Here is a 22087-nt window from a genome sequence, read left to right as displayed (position 1 = left end):
TTTGGGTCTGTCGGTAAAGTCACGATGATGACCGCTTGTGTTGCGATCGAAATGTAGTTTTTTGTTATTTTATTATTTTCTTTGAACCCATCTACGTGACTTTACCGAAAAACCCAAAGAATATGCACTTTTAAAGTTAATTCGAATAGACCAGCAAATGTGTTTACCTGCAGCCTCCAGCCATGACTTATATTACTTGTGGATGAAAATACATTAATAAATGCGCATTGAGACTTGTACACTTAATGGCATATATCTAGTAAAAAAATACCAATCAATTATACAGTTTAGCAATAATTATCATGGTCATCGGTCCACCAAATATTACGAAGCATCTCTGGTAGCCAGTTTGTCTCACCCCTTCTTGAACACACAGATCTCTAGACCCGACAAAGTGAATTTGTAACTTGGTAACTGGAGCCATAATACAAATCTATCACAGGCACGCAGTGTTTTCCCCTCCTGTGCACACCAACATATAATTATTTGCTCACAAAAATAAATAATATGCTCGTGACCTTGTTCTTTTACCACTTTACTCCGAAGCCAAATCTCAATTGGGACTCACGGATTTTGAACCCGTGGGGGCAAACACAAATTGCTGAACCACAAATATTTCACTCTATTTGCGATTCAGGAGACAGCATTGCTAAACGACTGGCGCTGGGTGGGGCAATGAGTGGCTGCGGGGGCATGGGTGGAGCAGCAGTGCAGTTGTTCGCGCACTGCGCTACGAACACGGCGAACAGTGTTCAATGTCCGGGCCACGTAACTAACATCAGCGGTAAAAATATTAACTGGGCATCCACTAAATTTCGATTTAAAGCTTTCGTGACTGCAGGGATTCATATTCTTGGTTCTTTCGGCAAAGTCACGTAGAAGGGAAATAACAAAAGAATACAAGTAAAACAACATTTTGTTTTTGTTTTATTTGTATTTGTTATTTCCCTCCTCTAGTTCGCCAGCCGTGAAGAAGAACATCTAACGTGATGTCTAAACATCGAGACCGGGGAGACAAAGATGGCCGGGCGTGGTGCTCGCCACACCAACCCGTCGTGTACTGTGCCAGCCTTAATAGCTGCCTCACTAACAGCGCTTGCCCCCACAAGTCTGGTCAAGGCTATAAGGGTGATATTTGTCTTTGGTGAGAGTTCGGGGGGTTGGGGGAGAAGCGCGTGCTCTGGGTTGTGTGCTGGCGAGGCCGGGCATAGCGTCGTTGTCCTGTTCCGTCGCACCTGTGCACGGCCGAGTACCACGCGGCCACCAGCATGACGTTCACCACCGTGTCCACAGGCACCAGGTCGGCCACTGCGTCGTTGCTGGCCCGCATCGTGCGCAGGATGCCCTTGCCCGCCTAGCGAGCCGCCGAGTGTACAAAATAAATAAGTAAAGTTTTACTTCCTCCGCCTGTAAAACGTGACGTATATCGTCACTTTAATTTGGGTCCACTTGGTTCACATCGTCAAGGAGAATTGAGTTGTGGTATATTTTATGATATTACACTTTGGGTAAAATGTTGGAACAGGATGTTACTCTTGACAATGTCACTAAGATATTTAAGTGCCTGGTGTATTATTGCGCTCATAAAGCAAGATGCCTTCACATAACTTTGTAATAAAAACACAGTTCGTTTTAAAAGTGGCATCATTTAAGTATTTATTTTGGTGCAATTTTACAGTGACTTGTTCTGATGGCATGTGAAACGCTGCGATTTTGAGCAGCTTTAAAAAAAAACATCCTTAACATGGCACGAGTTGCACACTAAAGGGTTGTGGGCAAGGCCAGGCACCTCAAAAATGGAACCAGAAAGCCCGTGCGTGTTGGATCATTGCATGCGTGGTGTAACCACAGGACTATCGGGCTGCATAACACATTCAAAAACACTCGACAGCTTTAGGGAACAGTTACCAGGCTCCGCGAAATGCGGCAACCTCCCCAAACCACATGCTCGTCACCATTTCCGCCAACGACGCAGGAGGTGGCGAGATAATTTAAAGAGGGCACGTGATCATGCAGCCGAACGCAAAGATGTCACTTGGGCACGCGCATTAAGACCCGTGTGAATTGCAAGTGGAAATATCGCCGCTGAAATTACACGGGTGCATGTTTAAATTATTTCTCGCTGCAGGAGGTTACGGTGGGTCATGCAGACCTGTGCACGGGGTCCCATCTTCCATTGTGATCTGGCCTGGGGGCATACTTGTGAGCCGTCGTAACAAAAACCATCCAGCATCATTGCTCTTGAGCATTAACCCACTCCTCGTTTAGTCTCTTAAGTGGCACGTGCGTTAGACCTATAAGGCCAGCCGATCTACAAAATGCACCGAACCATTTTTGATGCGACAAATTTGTTGATAATACACAATGAAGACCGTCACTTTTTATAGCCACACTGTCGGAGGACACAAACACCCATTTTTTTGTATATAATGAGCCAAGAATGTCTGTGTGTCCCGTGCGTCACATTACTCCACATCAAACAGCCCCCCTCATTAATAATTATGAACAGGTGACGTCCTCCAAAAGGACACCCCCCCTCCATTAATAATAATTAGCGGGAGACGTCACTCCACATGGGGGGACGAGGCGCCTTCCCCCTCCTCAGAGTCAACTTAAAACCCTCACTACAAAGGCAGAACCCTCACGTCACGCCATCCCCGTAACGCTATTGAGACATCAAAGTAAAAAGGACGTCATGATGAACAAGGAATTTTAACCTTTAAATGAAAAAAGTCTGTCACCGCGGTCTTACAAATTGCGCACGCATTGATGCAATGAATATCATGTCGCGGTCTGCTTTTCGCTTGCAAGTTTCAGATTTACTGCAATACACCCGTCCTTGGATAGGCAAAAGGCTAGTTAAATTGAATGAAATAAGGTTGTAGAAATTAAGATTAAAAAAAAAAACGACAAATATACTGACAGCAATGAAGAGTCCACTTGGTCCATTGAAGTTGTCAATCCAACCCTGCAGGGCAGACACGACAAAGGTGAATCCAGGACGTGGGTTAATTTAAGTAGCACTTGTTTTGGAAACATTAGTTCATCGCCAGAGGACATGGGCGAAGTGTTGAATGACCGTGCACACGTGCAAAACCACCTCCTCGCCCCATGGACTAGAATACAGTGGCAGTGATGAGGTCACCATGGCACTTGTGCCAGGCTAGGTGCAGCTCGAGGCCATGTTAATTGTCTAAGGCTCATTGACAGGTCATGAGACAGACCCACGTGTTATGAACTGACCAACTCGCACACAATACGCACGTTATCACATGCATACATATAACCACAAATATTATACAGGGATTGTACTATTAACTGTAGGTGGCATGTAACCGCATTGGAGATTATATTATTCACTCATTGATAGTCACGGAAATATATTTTTTTACTGTGGATAGTTTTGAACGAACATATATAGATACAACTGTACACTTGAAAAAGTTCAAACGTAGTCATGCGTTTGAAGAGCAGCCTTAACTTTAAAATCAATATTGTGAGGGTGGGGGCTTGTGGTTGCAGAGGTGATAAGGACATTTATCATGCCAGATATATAATTAGTAATTTTCCCCTGTAGCAGAAGCTAAAAAAGACAAATGATTTGGCAAACAAAAGTTGTGTGCCTCTGCCAATGCTAATATTCAGCGTGTTCCATGGAACCCTGTCGTGCAGACATTACACAGCGGGTGCAGTAAAACCTGGCACCATTTCCCATGAAAATGCCAGTCGCTTGTCCAACGTGTTGACACATTAAACCCATTGCACAATGGTACTTTTAAAACCATTAAAAGAACTCCAACCACCACCATGTGCGTAACTTTGAAATAACGAGGTATTGCATTACAGGTCAGCTGTACGTAGCAATAATGTTTGCCAGCAATGTCCGTCGGAGAGAAATCTACTTAAGCCACAAACCGTCCTCAATTTAAAACTTGTAGAGGTCACGTAACTGCGCACCGAGCCCATGTGGTGAGGCCGGCCGAGGCCCAACGGAATTTGTGGCGACGGCGGTCTACTGGACATCTGTGAACTACTGAACGACTCTGTGAAAGAGCTTTGCAGCTCATCATATTCCACCAGTGTAAATAAATATTCTGATATTCTTACGGGGAAGGGCTCCTGCCAGCTGGCCCCGACGATGGAGGGCCTGACGATGGCCACGTTGATCTTGCTGCTCTCTTGCTGCACCATGCACTCGGCCAGGGCCTTGGTGAACGTGTAGGTGTTGGGCCGGTCTCCGATGAGGCGTGCGGTGATGTCGCGCACCATGCCATCATCCATCCACCTGGGCCAGCGGAAAACGTTCCATGAGAAGATTATACCACCATATACCGTGTTAACTTGTCTTGTGGTTCACCTAAAGTTGCATGCCTTTTCTATCTACTTCCAGCCATTCAGTACAAATAAGGGCAGAGTGTACTTAACATTGCCCTTAATTGCACATTTCACATTCAGGACGATACTGACGGGGTATTTCTTTCAGCATTATTTCATGGCATCATTCGTATCCTGGTGATGTCTGTGAAATGTTCCAAGTTTGAGCAGTTTTGCTTAAAAATATCTTTATTGCTCTCTTGAGCCATAACACCTCGTAAAACCGTGCAAAGGAACGTTCATTGCCGGTCTGTGCTGTAAACCACAAATATTTAAATATAGATGTCCGGTCGTATATGCTGTGAACAAAATATAACTTTAACATTTCCAAATGTATCACACAAACTACTCTCCGAGAGCAGAAACTCGGATGGAATTTTTTTTGCCTGAACAGCTTTTGTGAAATATTCTTAGTTTTTTCGGTAAAGTCACGTTGAAGAGAAACAACAAAATAACAAAATATATATAAAACAATAAAAAATTCTCACGACGTTTCGACCATAACTCAAACGGTCATCATCAGGTGTGTTGGTTTGCATAAATGTATTTTTAAACGGCACATTTATTTATTTATTAAAAACGTTGGCGTCACGCGCAGCGATTTGGCAGTTTGCCCAGGACTAGTCCATCTATTTTTTTTAAAAGAGGAGGGGGGAGACGAAATTTTTTTATAATGTATGCTGTCTGAAAGCCACTGTAAGCGTGAACAATCAATTAAGAACTGAAATGGTTTATCAAATCTTTCCAATGATTGCTAAGATAGAATCCATCTTCTCGGTTGAAATTGTCTCTGTGCTTGTATATGTGGATAGCCTCATGAACGAATCTCTCATGGAAGCCAGATGGCTTACAAAGAACCTCCGTCTTGGAAAAGTCAATGGCATGTGAGCCTACTGAATTAGAACAATGATCTGCTACGGCCGAGGTGTTGGTCCTACCGTGTTTAAGGTCTGCTTTATGTTCACGAATGCGGTCCGAGACATGGCGTTTGGTTTCTCCAATGTAACTACTACCACAGAGGCAACTTAGTTTGTAGACACCAGGGTATTGTATGTCCGGAATCACATCTTTTACAGACGGAACCAGATCACGGATTTTATGTAATGTGTTGAAACGGACCTGGATCTTGTGTTTATTCAAGATTTTGGAGATCTTTTTTGTGATCCCAGCAATGTAGGGTAAAGTGATGGTTTTGAAAGGCTCCTCAAGAGGGTTCTTCTTCATGGTTTGAGTGATAGCTTTGCGGATTGTATAGTCGGAGTAACCATTAGCCCTAAGAGCTTGGTGTACATGCTTGAGTTCACTGCTTATGTGTTCCTGGTCGGATATGCATTGGGCTCTATGATACAGAGTCTTGATGAGAGAATTCTTCTGTGATGGATGGTGGTGGGAATCCGGTTTCAGATAAGCATCCGTATGGGTAGCTTTCCTGTAGACAGAGTGGCTCATTGAACCATCAGGTCTCTTTTTAATTAGGACATCCAAAAAAGGTATCTTGCCATCTATTTCGACTTCCATGGTAAATCTGATGGCTGGGTGTATGGAATTGATGTGGTCGAAGAACTGGTCTAGAGCAGGCCGGCCATGTGGCCAGATGACAAAAGTGTCATCCACGTACCTCTTCCATAAGGTTGGGCGCAGAGTGGCAGTCTGGATGGCGTCAGTCTCAAATTTCTCCATGAAAATGTTAGCTATAACTGGAGAGGGGGGAGCCCATTGGGGTGCCCTCAGTTTGTTTGTAGAAAGTTCCATTCCAAGTGAAGTATGTATTGGTTAAACAGTGTCTCACCAGGGGGGGTACCTCAGTGTTTAGTCCTTGATGAACCAAGTCTTCAATGATTGCAATGGTGTCAGGTACAGGAACCTTGTTGAATAAGGAAACTACATCAAAACTGACAAGCAGGTCGTCTGGGGACAGGGAAATACCCTTGATTGTCGATACCAGGTGAGTAGAATTTTGTACCGCAGAGGTGGTCTTTCCAGTGAAAGGACGCAGGATTTCAGACAAAAAACGAGCTAGTTTGTAGGTGGGGGAGCTGATAGTAGAGACTATGGGACGAAGAGGTGTATCAACTTTATGTATTTTTGGTAAGCCGTATAATCTTGGTGGCCTGGCAGCAGAAGGTTTCAACGAAAACTGTTTAGATTGATCAATTAATGCGGTTGAATCAGAAATTATTTTGTTGGTTTGTGTGACGAGGCTGTTGGTGGGATCTCTTTTTATTTTTGTATAACTACCATCGTCGAGTAATTCTTTAATTTTGTTGTTGTATTCTATTTTATCCATGATGACAGTAGCATTGCCTTTGTCAGCTGTGAACTCGCCTGAACACTGCCTAATTCAAAGCAAACACCTGCTGGCAATCAACAATACTTTTAGCCTCGGCAGATGGGTCGTTCTTCGGTCACCGTCTTATGCAAGGGCACAAGTACCTAAGAATGTAACAAAAAGAGGAATTGATTTTCAGGAGTACACACAGTACTGTCCAGTAAAGTACTGAAGACCATCTGATAACGTTAACTTTTGCGGGGCGAAGCTAAGGCATGATGAACACCCTCGGTATCTAGGAGTTACCCTGGATCGTATGCTTACCATCACCACCTCAAACAAGCTAAAGGTAAAACGAAAGCACAAGTGAATATTATTCAGAAACTTGGCAGGAACAACCTGGGGAAGCGATGCCAGCACATTAAAGATATCAACGCAGGCCCTTGTTCATTCCACTGCGGAGTATTGTCCACGATGTGGGGTGCAAGCCCTCACACGAACCTTGTCGATGCCGAAATTAACAACGCGCTTCGTATCAGCAGCGGTTCCCTAAAGTCTACTTCCACTCCCGTGGCTTCCTGTGCTGGCGAATATTGCTCCGGCCAACATATGACGGGACGACACAGGACTACAACAAGATAATGAAAAACTTCACTCTGCCGCTCCATCAAGATCTAAAGGAACCCCCACGCCCAAGGCTAAAGTCCAGGAAACCGTTCTGGATACGCGTCTCCGCTCTAGCAGCCGAAAATAAAGACACCGCCACTCGGTGGTCTGAATCGTGGGCGGCTATGGACGTGGCAAACAAAAACATAATTCACGATCCGACCGCGGAAGTACCGGGATTATCTCTTCTACGACGACTATGGACCACATTGAACCGCGCCCGAGCTCAACACGGCAGACGCGCGTACACATTCCATAAATGGAAGATCAAAGAATCGCCCAACTGTGGAGAGACTGTGGAGAGAAGTCCAAACCATCACGCACATCACCGATGAATGCTCCATCCATGCACATCCTGGCGGTATCGCTGAAATCCACACTGTGCGCAACCCCACATCATTGGACTCGATAAGGAACATTTGCATTCATTTATGACGATCATTAAGAAAAAATAAAAACTGTTGCTTTTCACAATGCCATACTGAAGAAGATCTGATAAAAGAAATGTGACATTGGGAAAATTGAGCAAGCCTGCTTAGGTCAAATCCCACAACATCGCCAAGTGACAGTATCAGAAGACACGTGGATATGTCTCGCCCTTTTGTGGAAATCAAGATAATCTGCATGTCAGAATGTCTCCTGTCGTCAAAAGTAGAGAATTGTAGAAAAAGTTGATATTCACGCACAAGCAACTCTTGTCATACCATCAGTAAGCATTTTCATTATCGTCGTTATGTATGTATGCATTTTGAACTTCTTTCACACCGTATGTAGCCAAGCATGCTTTTCGGAGGTGCAAATATCTTTAATAATTTAAATAGGTCTTGAATAAAAAGGAGGGTCGGGTGAAAGGGTGCCTCTGCCAATACTTCGGCCGTGAAGAAAAAAAGACGGAAGGAATCCAACACACCATGATGACTAAATAAGAATGAAGAAATGTGGAGTGGACACCTACGGGTTATCTGCCCATGAATCGTGGTGATGATGCCTTGCCGAGTAATACAATATCAAATCATTGTACTCTGAATTCAATTGGCCACCACTGTCTTGTATAGCCTTTAATGCTTTCAGAAGAAAATGTATGAGATACATGAATGTGAAGGCCATTTCTATCCAATTTCCTCAAAAATGACATGGATGGATGTCATTAGGGCTTCATATATATGCATTTGCATGAATGACCATTAATGGATTGTGTCTATTTATAAATTGGGTACTTTGGAGATATGGCAGAAAGGCATTTTACATGTTTCAAACCTGTCCCGTACATATGTACATGAGAAATAGGTCAACACTAACAGCAATTATTTTATTGTTTCCCTTCTACGTGACTTTACTGAAAGAACCAAGAATAGCAATTCACCAATTAAATGAGTAGTGGAGATTGTAAATGGATCAAATTAACCACCAAGGCATATGCTAATTTAGCTCTTTATCCATATCCTAATAACCATATTGTGCAGCAGCAATTTGGCCTAGATTGTCTCTATGTCTAGATTAGGTTACTTATTCCTGTTAAGCATTTGTAAAGGAACAATCTTGTCATTTTGGTGGAACAATGGGTGGTTCCTCCAAAGCTATGGGCTCGCAACAGCATGCAACATCTTCCCTTACCAAACATCAAGGGATCCTGAATTAATCCACAGAACATTATCCAGGGAGGCAGGGTCGATACTGGAGACAGCCAATGAACCATGACCTCACTAAGACAAAACAATATTAAGCAATTGGGTTAAAAGCAGGATGCGCCCTTTTGTACACATGCAGCCCTTTTGGGGCATTATGTGACCATATTTTACCACCTGGTCAGTGCTGCACAGCTCTGTGCTGACAACGCAGCATCGCAGAATGCCTACAGCACCTGCTACAATGCAAGTTGGTTGCCCATCCAAGCACTGTCCAGGCTCAACCCTGCCAACCCTTCTAAGATCTGATGATTTTGGTCACAGGCATTTGGCTGTCGCGGTACAGACCCCTTCACGAGCTCACGATCAGAGTTGGCAGGCGCCAGCTGGCGTCAGCGCTCCACACAGACACTCGGGTGCGAAGCGCACGGCGCCACTCACTGCACGGCCTCGAGCAGCTTGTACGGGTCGACGGGTGGCGGGTACACCACCTCGTCGATGCTTCGGCGGTTGCAGTTGGCGTAGGCCGTGCTCGTGTGCAGGAACACCTCTAGGTGCTGCATGCGCTCAGCCAGTGCCAGCAGCTGCTGCGTTGCGACGACGTTCAGCTGCAGGGCGTGCCTGCCACATGGCGCACACACACACACACACACGCGTGCGAAACGTGAACTCGGCGTGCGTTGACATGTCTGGCTGGTCCTTGAGTCTGTCCGAGGACTCCAACTGACAATGCAGCACCATCTGTGGAGAGAGATACAATTATTAAAATATATTTTTATGTTTTCAGTTTAATGATTGATTTGAAAGGGAAACACTTCCATATATCTGTGGAAAACCAGATCGGAATGAAAGTGAAGAACATTAAAGTACCAGGGTGGACACCAAGAGGCAGGCCTACAAAGAGAAGGTTCCAAGTGGTGAACCCGGATATGAAAGACTGGAATAGATATTCATATTCTTGGTTCTTTCGGTAAAGTCACGCAGAAGGGAAACAATAAAATAAAAATATAAAACAATACAATTATCACGACGTTTCGACTGCAACACAAGCAATCTTCATCAGGTGTGAAAACAACAGCAAGAAAATTTGAAAAAAGTGGTGTTTTTTATCGTTAGCACCACAGAGAGCGATTTGGCAGTTATTCAGATGGACGAGTCCATCTATGTTCGGAAAAGAGGAGGGGGGAGACGAAAATAATGGATGCGGTCTGAAAGCGTGAACAATCAATTAAGACCCGAAATGGTTTATCAAATCCTTCCAATGATTGCCAAGCCAGAATCCATCTTCTCGATTGAAATTGTCTCTGTGTTTGTATATGTGGATAGCCTCATGAACGAATCTCTCATGGTAGCCAGATGGCTTGCAAAGAACCTCTGTCTTGGAAAAGTCAATGTCATGTGAGCCTACTGAATTATAACAGTGATCTGCCACGGCCGAGAGGTGTTCGTCCTATCGTGTTTTAGGTCTGCTTTGTGTTCACGGATGCGGTCCGAGACATGTCGTTTGGTTTCTCCAATGTAACTACTACCACAGAGGCAACTTAGTTTGTAGAAGCCAGGGTACTGTATGTCCGGAATCACATCTTTTACAGATGGAACCAGATCACGGATTTTATGTAATGTGTTGAATCGGACCTGGATCTTGTGTTTATTCAAGATTTTGGAGATATTTTTCGTGATCCCCGCAATGTAGGGTAAAGTGATGGTTTTGAAAGGCTCCTCAAGAGGGTCCTTCTTCTTGGAGTGATAGCCTTGCAGATTGTGAATTCGGAGTAACCATTATACCTTAAGAGCTTGGTGTACGTGCTTGAGTTCACTGGCTATGTGTTCCTGGTCGGATATGCATTGGGCTCTATGGTGCTGGGTCTTGATGAGGGAATTCTTCTGGGATGGATGATGGTGGGAATCCGGTTTCAGGTAAGCATCCGTATGGGTAGCTTTCCTGTAGACAGAGTGGCTCATTGAACCATCAGGTCTCTTTTTTATTAGGTCATCCAAAAAAGGTTGCTTGCCATCTTTTTCGACTTCCATGGTAAATCTGATGGCTGGGTGTATGGAATTGATGTGGTCGAGGAATTGGTCTAGAGCAGGCCGGCCATGTGGCCAGATGACAAAAGTGTCATCCACGTACCTCTTCCATAAGGTTGGGCGCAGAGTGGCAGTCTGGATGGCATCAGTCTCAAATTTCTCCATGAAAATGTTGGCTACAACTGGAGATAGGGGGGAGCCCATTGGGGTGCCCTCAGTTTGTTTGTAGAAAGTTCCATTCCAAGTGAAGTATGTATTGGTTAAGCAGTGTCTCACCAGGGGGGGTACCTTTCACTGGAAAAAACACCTCTGCGGTACAAAATTCTATTCACCTGGTATTGACAATCACGGGTATTTCCCTGTCCCCAGACGGCCTACTTGTCGGTTTTGATGTAGTTTCCTTATTCACCAAAGTTCCTGATAATGACACCATCGCAATCATTGAAGACTTGGTTCATCAAGGACTAAACACTGAGGTACCCCCCCCTGGTGAGACACTGCTTAACCAATACATCACTTGGAATGGAACTTTCTACAAACAAATGAGGGCACCCCAATGGGCTTCAGGTTAATGAAGCATGGTTATCGTTGAGTGGCTAATGTGTAGTTTGAGTTGTGGTTGCTAGGTAGCGGATTGATACAGTGAGGGAAAAAAGTATTTGATCCCCTGCTGATTTTGTACGTTTACTCACTGACAAAGAAATGATCAGTCTATAATTTTAATGGTAGGTTTATTTGAATAGTGAGAGACAGAATAACAACAAAAAAATCCTGAAAAACGCATGTCAAAAATGTTATAAATTAATTTGCATTTTAAGGAGGGAAATAAGTATTTGACCCCTCTCCAAAACATGACTTAGTACTTGGTGGCAAAACCCTTGTTGGCAATCACAGAGGTCAGACGTTTCTTGTAGTTGGCCACCAGGTTTGCACACATCTCAGCAGGGATTTTGTCCCACTCCTCTTTGCAGATCTTCTCCAAGTCATTAAGGTTTCGAGACTGACGTTTGGCAACTTGAACCTTCAGCTCCCTCCACAGATTTTCTATGGGATTAAGGTCTGGAGACTGGCTAAGCCACTCCAGGACCTTAATGTGCTTCTTCTTGAGCCACTCCTTTGTTGCCTTGGCCGTGTGTTTTGGGCCATTGTCATGCTGTAATACCCATCCACGACCCATTTTCAATGCCCTGGCTGAGGGAAGGAGGTTCTCACCCAAGATTTGACGGTACATGGCCCCGTCCATCGTCCTTTTGATGCGGTGACGTTGTCCTGTCCCCTTAGCAGAAAAACACCCCCAAAGCATGTTTCCACCTCCATGTTTGACGGTGGGGATGGTGTTCTTGGGGTCATAGGCAGCATTCCTCCTCCTCCAAACACGGCGAGTTGAGTTGATGCCAAAGAGCTCCATTTTGGTATCATCTGACCACAACACTTTCACCCAGTTGTCCTCTGAATCATTCAGATGTTCATTGGCAAACTTCAGACGGGCATGTATATGTGCTTTCTTGAGCAGGGGGACCTTGCGGGCGCTGCAGGATTTCAGTCCTTCACGGCGTAGTGTGTTACCAATTGTTTTCTTGGTGACTATGGTCCCAGCTGCCTTGAGATCATTGACAAGATCCTCCCGTGTAGTTCTGGGCTGATTCCTCACCGTTCTCACGATCATTGCAACTCCACGAGGTGAGATCTTGCATGGAGCCCCAGGCCGAGGGAGATTGACAGTTCTTTTGTGTTTCTTCCATTTGCGAATAATCGCACCAACTGTTGTCACCTTCTCACCAAGCTGCTTGGCAATGGTCTTGTAGCCCATTCCAGCCTTGTGTATGTCTACAATCTTGTCCCTGACATCCTTGGAGAGCTCTTTGGTCTTGGCCATGGTGGAGTTTGGAATCTGATTGATTGATTGCTTCTGTAGACAGGTGTCTTTTATACAGGTAACAAGCTGAGATTAGGAGCACTACCTTTAAGAGTGTGCTCCTAATCTCAGCTCGTTACCTGTATAAAAGACACCTGGGATCCAGAAATCTTTCTGATTGAGAGGGGGTCAAATACTTATTTCCCTCATTAAAATGCAAATCAATTTATAACATTTTTGACATGCATTTTTCTGGATTTTTGTTGTTATTCTGTCTCTCACTGTTAAAATAAACCTACCATTAAAATTAGACTGATAATTTCGTTGTCAGTGGGCAAACGTACAAAATCAGCAGGGGATCAAATACTTTTTTCCCCTCACTGTAGTTGTAAGTGCAGGTGTGTGTTTCCCCCCCACCCCAAAATGCATGCAATGTTCTTACAAGGATGCAGTGAGCTATAAAAAAAATTCCATAGATTACTTATGAAATAAAATATTACTGTGCATTGGAATAAAAGACCAAAACTGGCTTTATTTGACAGAGCAGCGACCGCCTTCATCGCCTCCCTCTCTCTGTCGCTTGCTTGGTCGCTCCCCTTCTTTTTAATTAAATCCGCCATCCGAGGCATTTGCTACATTATGGGCACATCACAAATGTACGTAGTCGTCGTGTTTGTCGTCTGGCTATTTGTTTGAACCGTGCCCGAAAATCCGACCCACTGTGTGCAAAGATTTTACATTGAAATAAATATCAGAGCACAATAGGTGCATTCATGAAAAATGCAATAATCTAGGCTTCTCAGGATTGTGTAACACAACTGTCCACTTTAATTCAGATTTTGGGAACAAGGATTACACGCAGCAGGAAGTGAAGTGAATCAAGGTGTCAGTGCGCTGTTCCTAACGTGTTAAGCCTGAGCTGCTATCTCCTGGCAAAAAGGCTTTTCCAGCTAGGCACGCCAGAGATTTGTCTGGATATTCTGCAAACTCGTTTGCACGCACGGACGCTCGTGCTTAACCATGTTGCCCTGCAGTACGATGTTGTTATCACCCACATTACATTGGGTTCATACGAGTAGTGTTGTAATGTGTTTATTTGGCTCAAAACCCACTTCCTGCGACATAACTGTAACCTTTACCATGAGTCCATTGAAAAACTCCTGAATTACAGCCATATCTGAATACATTTCATAATCCACACTTCAATAATTCGGCAAGACAAAAAAAGACAGCTCAATAAATTGAACACATCCTTTGCACGTAAAAAAGGTTGCGAGTCCAGATAAAATTCCATGATCCCGAAAGCTGTAAATGGTTGAGCTGTTCAGCTAAGGACAAATGGTGGCATTTCAATATCTGGCAACTTCGGATTATTTGTAAGCCAAAATTAAATTAAAACTGATAAATAAAATATTGACTGTATGGCAACCTCCGTTCCCGTCCAGAGTGTTCAAGGTTCGCGATTACGGTGCGTGCACCCAGTCTTGGCGGAGGATTACCCTCCCCACCCTGGCTATTTATTTCGGTGGACCTCTCATTAACTGCAGGTGAGCAAAGGTTAAACACAGCAAAGCAAGTTCACACAGTACTTGTCCCCTAAGCCTACCAAAGACAGCGGATTACAGCTCAGCTGGCAGATGCTGCCTTGGATAACAATCCACACTGGAACCAAGGCAAAAAACTGCACAGATAAAGTGAACACCACAATGTGGAAGCTTGAATTCTAAAAACACTAGGAATTTAGTTAAGTTAATTATAAACGTCACACAATATGTTGTAAGCAGGCAAGTTAATTGCATTATTAAACTGGCGAGTCACACAAACTGCAGCTCCTAATTGTTCACATGTCACACCAATTATTATGCCGAGGCTTACACCAGATGCACTGTATGTTCTTGGTCAATCTCCACAGCATTATTTTGTAGTGATAGGCATATACTTTAAATTCCTCAAAGTTTAAATTAAAACTAAATGAATATCCATGTAAAAAGAAAGTTGTTTAAATTTGGAAAATATTTAAAGCTCTGCCTGTGTAGAGTTTATATAGCAAGGGAAATTTGTAAAACGGGTTAAGCCTTCGTTTCACACCTCTGATGGAACACAGTTGGCTTCGTATGGTGCAAAAAAAATTTAACAAACATTTTTCTGCTCTTTCATTACTTTTGGGGCAACAAGGTAAAAAGTTATCACGTTGATGGCAATCATTTGAATGCTGAAAATAAACATCTGTAAAGCGGTTACAGGCAGTCCCTGGGTTATGGAAGGGTTAGGTTCCTGAGAATGATCCATAACCCAAATTTTCCGCATGTCGGAAACTGAACAATTTTCCCCCAAAATCAAAGATAAAATCCCAAAGTCGGAAATAGTTGCGCCTCCCCTACCGTTTTCTCTCAGTGCTGTAGCGCACTGTTGTCCATCTTCTATCGTTACCTGTATCATATCGCTGTACATAACGCTCTGCACTTCCTACGATTCTTTCATTTAATCATAGAATATCTACCCTAACACTACCCATAAATAAACTAATAGAACATACACTGTATCCAATTGTTTATGAATGCCACGAAACAATTTAATATTAATTGATAAGAGAAAGCAGTCACTTCTCAAAGTAAATTTACCGTGCATTAGGCTCGGCCTAGACTTCTCTAATCGCTGTTGGCCGAGACCATGAGCAATCAAAGTGTAACGGTGTTAAATAAAGTACATACAGTAATAACTCCTAAAAAACAATTGCACAAAACTAGCAATAGAAACATGGGGAAAAAAAGGTTCTAAGCATAAAAAACAAACAATTACATAATGCTACAAAAGGAAAAGAATTACGTAACGCTACCAAAAAATACTATTCGCCTTAATCCTAGTGTAGCTCGGGCTTGGTGAAGGCGGCGTTTTGGTGGAGCGAGGTGTAAGGCGGTCAGCCACCTTATGCCTCGTGGTATTCATCCACAACCTGACGGTGCTGCACTGTTTTAGCTTACACAACTAATGCAAACATTTCTGCATATAGATTTTTTTTTACACGATTTATGGGAGCATTTCCGTAAAGTCAAATTCCGTAACTCAGGTCTTCCGCAATCCGGGTACCGACTTACTTTATTTAAAACAATAATTGTTCATATGCTTTGGAAAAGCAGTTCAGTGTCACAATTCATTAAAATGTGTTTATATCATCATTTCTTGCACAAAATACAGAGAGTGCTTCACTTTTACACCTTACTATTATTGCAAAAGCAAAATACTGCCATAGGGCAGTTTCATTTTGAGCTTTAAATTGGTACTGAATAATGAAATACACATGGGACATCCGCCAATCCGCAGGGGTTATACTGTAATTACCCCAAATTGATTCAGCTCAAATTCCTACATTTGGCTAGGGCAACCATACAAGACACCTGGCAGCAGTGCCTCCCCCCCTCCCCCGATAAAGAATGAGAAAGATTGCAAAACAAAGCTGAACATTAATAGCAAATGTGAGCATTTGCCAGCACACAAAACGTTCCCGTATACAATCGGGAGCAATTATAGAGTTACGCCACATAAACCTATTCCAAGAAAAATGAGTCAACTATGAACAGACTGCCAGGAGGCCACATGACCACTTCGTTTTTACAAATCTTTCCATCACAAAGTCTACAAGTGTAGGGGAATTCACATGGGGTCACCAACCTCGTACCAATTAATGCACCCAGCTGCTGACTGTTAAAATGTCAAATGAGTGTTAACACTGCACTTTCACCTAATCAATTCTTTATGCTCTTATTAACAGAATAAGTCGTACGTGTAAATTGTCTGCCAAAGTCACTGCTAATAAAACAGACCCAACCACTCAAAATGGCAGGAATGCAGTTCAAAACATGTTCCATCCCAAGGTGCAATATAAATTAGACAGTGCTCAGAATGATAAATTCGTTCCAATGCAAAGAACAACACCACATCATCAGGGAGTGATGTGGAGATGGTCTAGTACAGTACCAGCAAGGCAGACAGCACGAGTGGGGAAACGATGCAAGGAAGAAGAATGCAGAGCTTTGCCACACGCATACCTGGCCTTTTTCTAAGCGTACCCTCAGTCTGTTGCTGTAACGATGGGGGTTTGCATGCATCACGAAACAGGCATCACATGTTACGCGCGTGCACACCGAGCTGTACTCTTACTTGAGAGGCTCGTTGAAGCGGATGGTGGCAGCGCAGTGGAAGATGACGTTGATGGTGGCAACGAGGTGGTCCTCATCTGCAGTTGAGATTCCCAGCTTGGGCTGCGTCAGTTCGCTGTCCACCGGGATGATCTTAGCCTCGAATTCAGGCTGCTCCTGCCGCAGGCGGTCGAAGAGCTGCAAGGAGACAAGCGGCGGTGGATACGGGCAAGCGGTCAGGAAGTCGTGGGCTCTCGAGGACGCCGGGGGACAATTGTATGCCAGATTCGCAGACAAATTCCAGGTCTTAAAGTTGGCCACAATTGAATCAAATATACACACATAAAATGTGCATTGCATAAAGTGATTTCCTGTGCAAATGACCACTGAAGCAATGCTCATCCTATTAACGCCCGCAAGACAGTGGTGGAAATTCCATGTTTCTATGACGGGACAGAGTCACTCCTTATGAAAGGGGTACTATAATCGTATCGACCCCAGAGGGTCAATGGGCCGAGTCAACACCCAACCAGGATTTGAACACGTGACCTTCCGTGAGCCACTTGCTCTGCAGCTGAGCCACCTGGCAGGATTACGTGGGGGTAGTGGCAACGACCGCGCGATTAGAACGTACAGTATTAATGGATGGGCTCCCACTCGAGGCTGTAGGAAAATAAAATACCATTTAGTTTCTTGAACGGCACTTCACAAGGTTTGTAAACCATTGTCATGCAGTTAAGATTAGGAGAGGGTTCTTTTTTAAAGCATGGATGCCAAAGGCAATATTTACCAAAACAAATTTCACGGCAGAAAAGCCTTTCCTATAGCATCAAGGGACGATTGTTTCTAAGGTGGCAAATGGAAAATATGGTTAAGTTCTCTTATGAAGACACTGCACTTGTTGACAGTTATATCCTTGCAGAATGTTAATAAGACACGCTGGTAATGTGGATCTAATGAGCAACAAATTCGACGATTTGAACATTATTGCCTTCCAGTTTCGACATCAACGCTTGTGAATATCACAGGCCTATCCACCAGTCTCCTTAGTTCAAGCTCTATTCGTGGGGACAATACCGACCAAATTATGAGAGAACAACCACACGCTGCTTCCAATTACCAAAGGCTCACCTGCATGGGTCAGATAAGGCCAATAACCACAATTTCCACTGTTGTGCTTTTAATGCTTTGGCCGTAACCAAGAAGCATTGTGTGTCAATGATAACAAATCCTCCAGGAGTAGCCCGTTTCATAAACATTCGAGTGACATTTGTCAGAATAAAATGTAAATGTCATAGATGCTGCTAAACTTAGCGGCGATAGGCTTTTTTCACATTAACGGCAATACATCAGAGAAATATGCATGAATCCAGAACAATGCTTCAGCAAGATATTTGAGTTCCTATCTACGGAAACTAGTTCACCATGTGTGTGTCCTCCAGTGCTCCAGATGGTGCATATAACACCATACTGAAGGTGCATTCAATCATAAATTGTCAACTCGCAACCACCCAAGCCAACAGCCATGGCACCGCCATGCTTGCCAGGAAATGTGCGAATCCCACTCAGGGCCCGGGCGCCACGGTGGCGAGATGTTAACTATCTCTCCTGGTATGCAGGAGGATGTGCGTTCGATCCTGACACTGACGCCTGTATATTTGGAGTTTGCATCTTCTCCTAGTGGTCAAGTGGATTTTTCTCCAGGTTCTCCGGTTTTTCCCTCCACATAAATAAACGTGCGTTTCAAATATTTGGCTGCTATACATTTCCACATGGTAAGCCACTTCATTGAGCTATCATTCGTGGCCAGGTTAGCTTATGAAAAAGAGCTATATAGCTCAGTGGGCCTTCTCTGGTAAAATGCAAACAGTAAAAAGTTTAAAACAAAGAAAACAATCTCCCCAAATGAAACTAATCATGGATGTAAGTGTTATTATACATCATGTACAATGATGTATAATGATTTCTGAAATATAATATTCTTTTCAGGCCCATTTGAAAATTAAAGCACCACAATGGAGCTCAAACATGCTGATTCGCTCCCAACTGTTTATAAAAACATGTTTTTAATAAGTTTAATAATAAAGCAGCAAATCAAGATGTAAATTGGTGCCATGCCCACAAGGGCCCATTTATAGCCTTGTCCACTCACTGTGAAGCCGCTTCGTGTCACGGGACCAAAGCACCCACCACCACCCTGGGTTTCGTTTTCAAAAATTGTTGCCGAATTGGCCCGAATTGTAGCGGCGAGCTGCTAATAGCCTGGGGGCTGAGCGTGCCCACTGCAGAGAAGAACTCGTGACGTTGGGACAGACAAAAACGGGTGCTCCCAGCCCCGACATAGCTGGAGACTGAAGTGAGCAATTGTGCACCAAGTTTCACTATATGGATGTTGTGCTACTCATGTGCTGCCCACGGCGAAAAAATATAAATGTGAAGAACGCGTTCACGGTAAAACGGCCTGCGTTGCCACTGACAACTTGATCTGCTCTCCCTTACATCAAAGCTTTGTTATCTCAATGGGCCCTCATCTGCTAAAATAAAGACCTCCAAACGGAGCTGTTGCTTGGTGTCACACCACAGATGTGTAAAGACAACACCAGATAAGCTCTTGATAAAACACATTTTGGATGAATCGGTGTATCTAGCATCTGGGTAGTTTCTTTCAAAGAGCCGTTTAAAGCCAACATTCACTCCCTTGGCAATCACGAACACAGCAGATTTCATGTTAATTAAATTATGAATGACCTTTTTTCTCACACTGCGCTCTGAGGCTGTGAGTATAAAGTAGTGCTTTAGAGCTTTTAATAATTGTGCCCTAGGCGGCAAAACACTTCCGAATATAAATGTTCCCGGCCAAAATTCGTGGCATTTTGTATGCGTTTAGCGTGCATTGGAGGCCACTAATGAGTCTACAAATTTACACCCACGGGTGTACAGAATAATAAATTGAGAAAGAACATCCAAATGATCAAATGCAGCACTTCATCACGAAAATGAATGCAGTGCCGCAGGGTACCGAGTTTAATAAATGGCATTTTATACCGTTCAGTGGGATAAAACTAACCGTGTGGCTCCTCTGTCTCTGGTGGTAGTGGCACTCCCACAAAATACTCGGCATTCCACATGCCCCGATACTGTACAGTAACGTATGCTGGCGTGACTTCTTTCCTCGGGCACGTTGTAAAAGTCTTTGGCAACGACCCCAATTCACGGAGGTGCTCCCCCAAATGGCGCCACAAAAGCTCTTGGTCGATGCATGTGAATGCTCCCACGTGCACAGGTCGTGAAAAGCGGGCTCCACATCGTTCCCTGTGGATTTCGTTTCGGCTCATACCATCAGCGCAGCACTAACAGAAGAAGCTGTGAATGTTCATCATGAGTGGTTTATAATAATGTCTCGTCATTCATCCAGTAAAGCTCAGAATATCAAAGCTCTTCAAATGATTCTGCTTTGGGATATTTGGCAAGTTCCTTTTGAAGGAGTGCTTTGCATGTGGGGGAAAAAAAAAACTTAATATCCATAAACAAGCCCATGCTTATGATGGTTTAACATTCGAAGGTTCCCAGAGGCAAGTTCAAAAACGCACTTGTTGCACGACCATATCCTGGGCACCTTGGAGCCACGAGGAGTTTTGAAGTCTCATAAATATACAGCGCATGATCCACCAACCCTTGGCACCTCAGCGCTTGATTACCAGGCATGTGCGCCACCCACGCCTGGAATGCGGAAAATCGGTTGCAAAATCTGGCCCTGGGTAAGTAAGCCTCATGCAGCCAACTGCAAAACACTTCTCAAAAAAAGGCCGGCCGACTGACCCCTCACCTTGCAGCAGGTCATGAGCTTGATGCGCTCCTCGGGGCTCTGCCCTTCCTTCGGCCTCACCAGCACGTACAGCGACCCCAGCATGGGGCACGAGCGCAGGATCTTCTCCACCAGCACCTTGCCCAGAAACCCCGTGGCGCCCGTCACCATCACGTTCTTGCCGGCGTAGAAGTCGACCACGGATGGGACGGGGGCCCCGAGGCGAGCGCCAGATGTTGTTGACGCCGTGTTCTGCTGGCCCAGCATCGAGCCGTACACCAGGCCCCCGACACCACCCTTGGGCGCTGCAGGGAGGGCGGTCTGCGTGTCGTTGCCAAAGCCCGGCGACGAGAGATGCGCTGGCCCCGACGTGCCAAGCATGGCTGGGACTTTGAGGAGTGGGGCCTGTTCCATGCAGACAGATGAGCTCATGCCGTGCTCTGCTTAACTTGCTTGTCTTTTTGGTCCACTGTTCTTGCAGGATATGGGAAAGTCACGCTGTCAAGACAGTAAATACACAGAGGGTTTAAATTTTTTACAAATGGCAAGCCAAAGGTAGCACAAAAACAACATCAAGTGAACTAAGAGCCACCTAAAAAGCCTTCGTAAATCAACTTCACACAGTCAATATGTTGCACGAGACAGTGCCTTTCGAGACTTTGGTAGCACTCTGTTCAAGGCAGAGCAAAGCATCAATAATTCATACTGAGGTGCTCGTGCAAGCGCCAGCCACAAAGGCGGAACATTATTCCACCAATTACTGGATACCTTCAGGAAGAGCCATTGATGACAAATGCCTCAGCCTCGGAAGAGCAAACGTCTATCATGGAGTCAAGTTCATATGGGGAAAATATAAACTCAAATTGTGTGCACAGCTGCTATAAATTGGCATTAAAAGTTCTCTCTCATTTTCACTCATTGTTTTTGCAAACAATGAGTGAAAATATGGGAAGTGGTTCCCTTTTTTTGAGGGATTACCAATTTATGAAATGTGCATTTATATCATTATCCCTTTAAAACGCAGGCAAATCAAATGACCAAAATCCTCCTACACACATTAATATTGTGCACTGAAACGCTCCACAAATAGGAAGGGGTGTCATGTTATCCTTATTTGTTTTAAAATATAAAGTCACACTATTTCGAGCACAAGCAGATACGCTGGGCTTTCAGGCTGGGTTTCTGCCCTGTTCACAGTATTTGCAGGATGGTTGCTTTAATCTGTGTGCTCCAGAGTCAGTGGCAGGTGGTCTCGCGGCAATAGCCAATAGATCCAGTTATAGCACAACTAGGAGTGATCATCTTGAAAGTATGGTATCGCATGTTGGG

The 22087-nt window shown here is 44.2% G+C and overlaps 1 protein-coding gene across 1 annotated transcript in view; it reads right to left on the bottom strand.

The window, feature by feature from the left end:
- The window catches only part of LOC116939949 (fatty acyl-CoA reductase 1-like), a 41968-nt gene that overhangs the window by 8670 nt on the left and 11211 nt on the right, over positions 1-22087 (bottom strand). Inside the window, exons 2-7 of the mRNA XM_032949029.2 lie at positions 20780-21256; positions 16976-17151; positions 9376-9555; positions 4108-4285; positions 2924-2968; positions 1236-1354 (exon numbers count right to left, since the gene is read on the bottom strand). Of these exons, the coding sequence (XP_032804920.1) occupies positions 1236-1354; positions 2924-2968; positions 4108-4285; positions 9376-9555; positions 16976-17151; positions 20780-21190 (1109 nt within the window). The 5' untranslated portion in view covers positions 21191-21256. The remainder of the gene's footprint in view (positions 1-1235; positions 1355-2923; positions 2969-4107; positions 4286-9375; positions 9556-16975; positions 17152-20779; positions 21257-22087) is intronic.

The sequence above is a fragment of the Petromyzon marinus genome, chromosome 7 (assembly GCF_048934315.1).
Source record: "Petromyzon marinus isolate PM22_M1 ecotype Great Lakes invasive population chromosome 7, UKy_Petmar_22M1.pri1.0, whole genome shotgun sequence".
Classification (NCBI taxonomy): Eukaryota; Metazoa; Chordata; class Hyperoartia; order Petromyzontiformes; family Petromyzontidae; genus Petromyzon; species Petromyzon marinus.
Note: the sequence above shows the minus strand (reverse complement) of the source record. Positions and strands in the feature narration are given on the sequence as shown.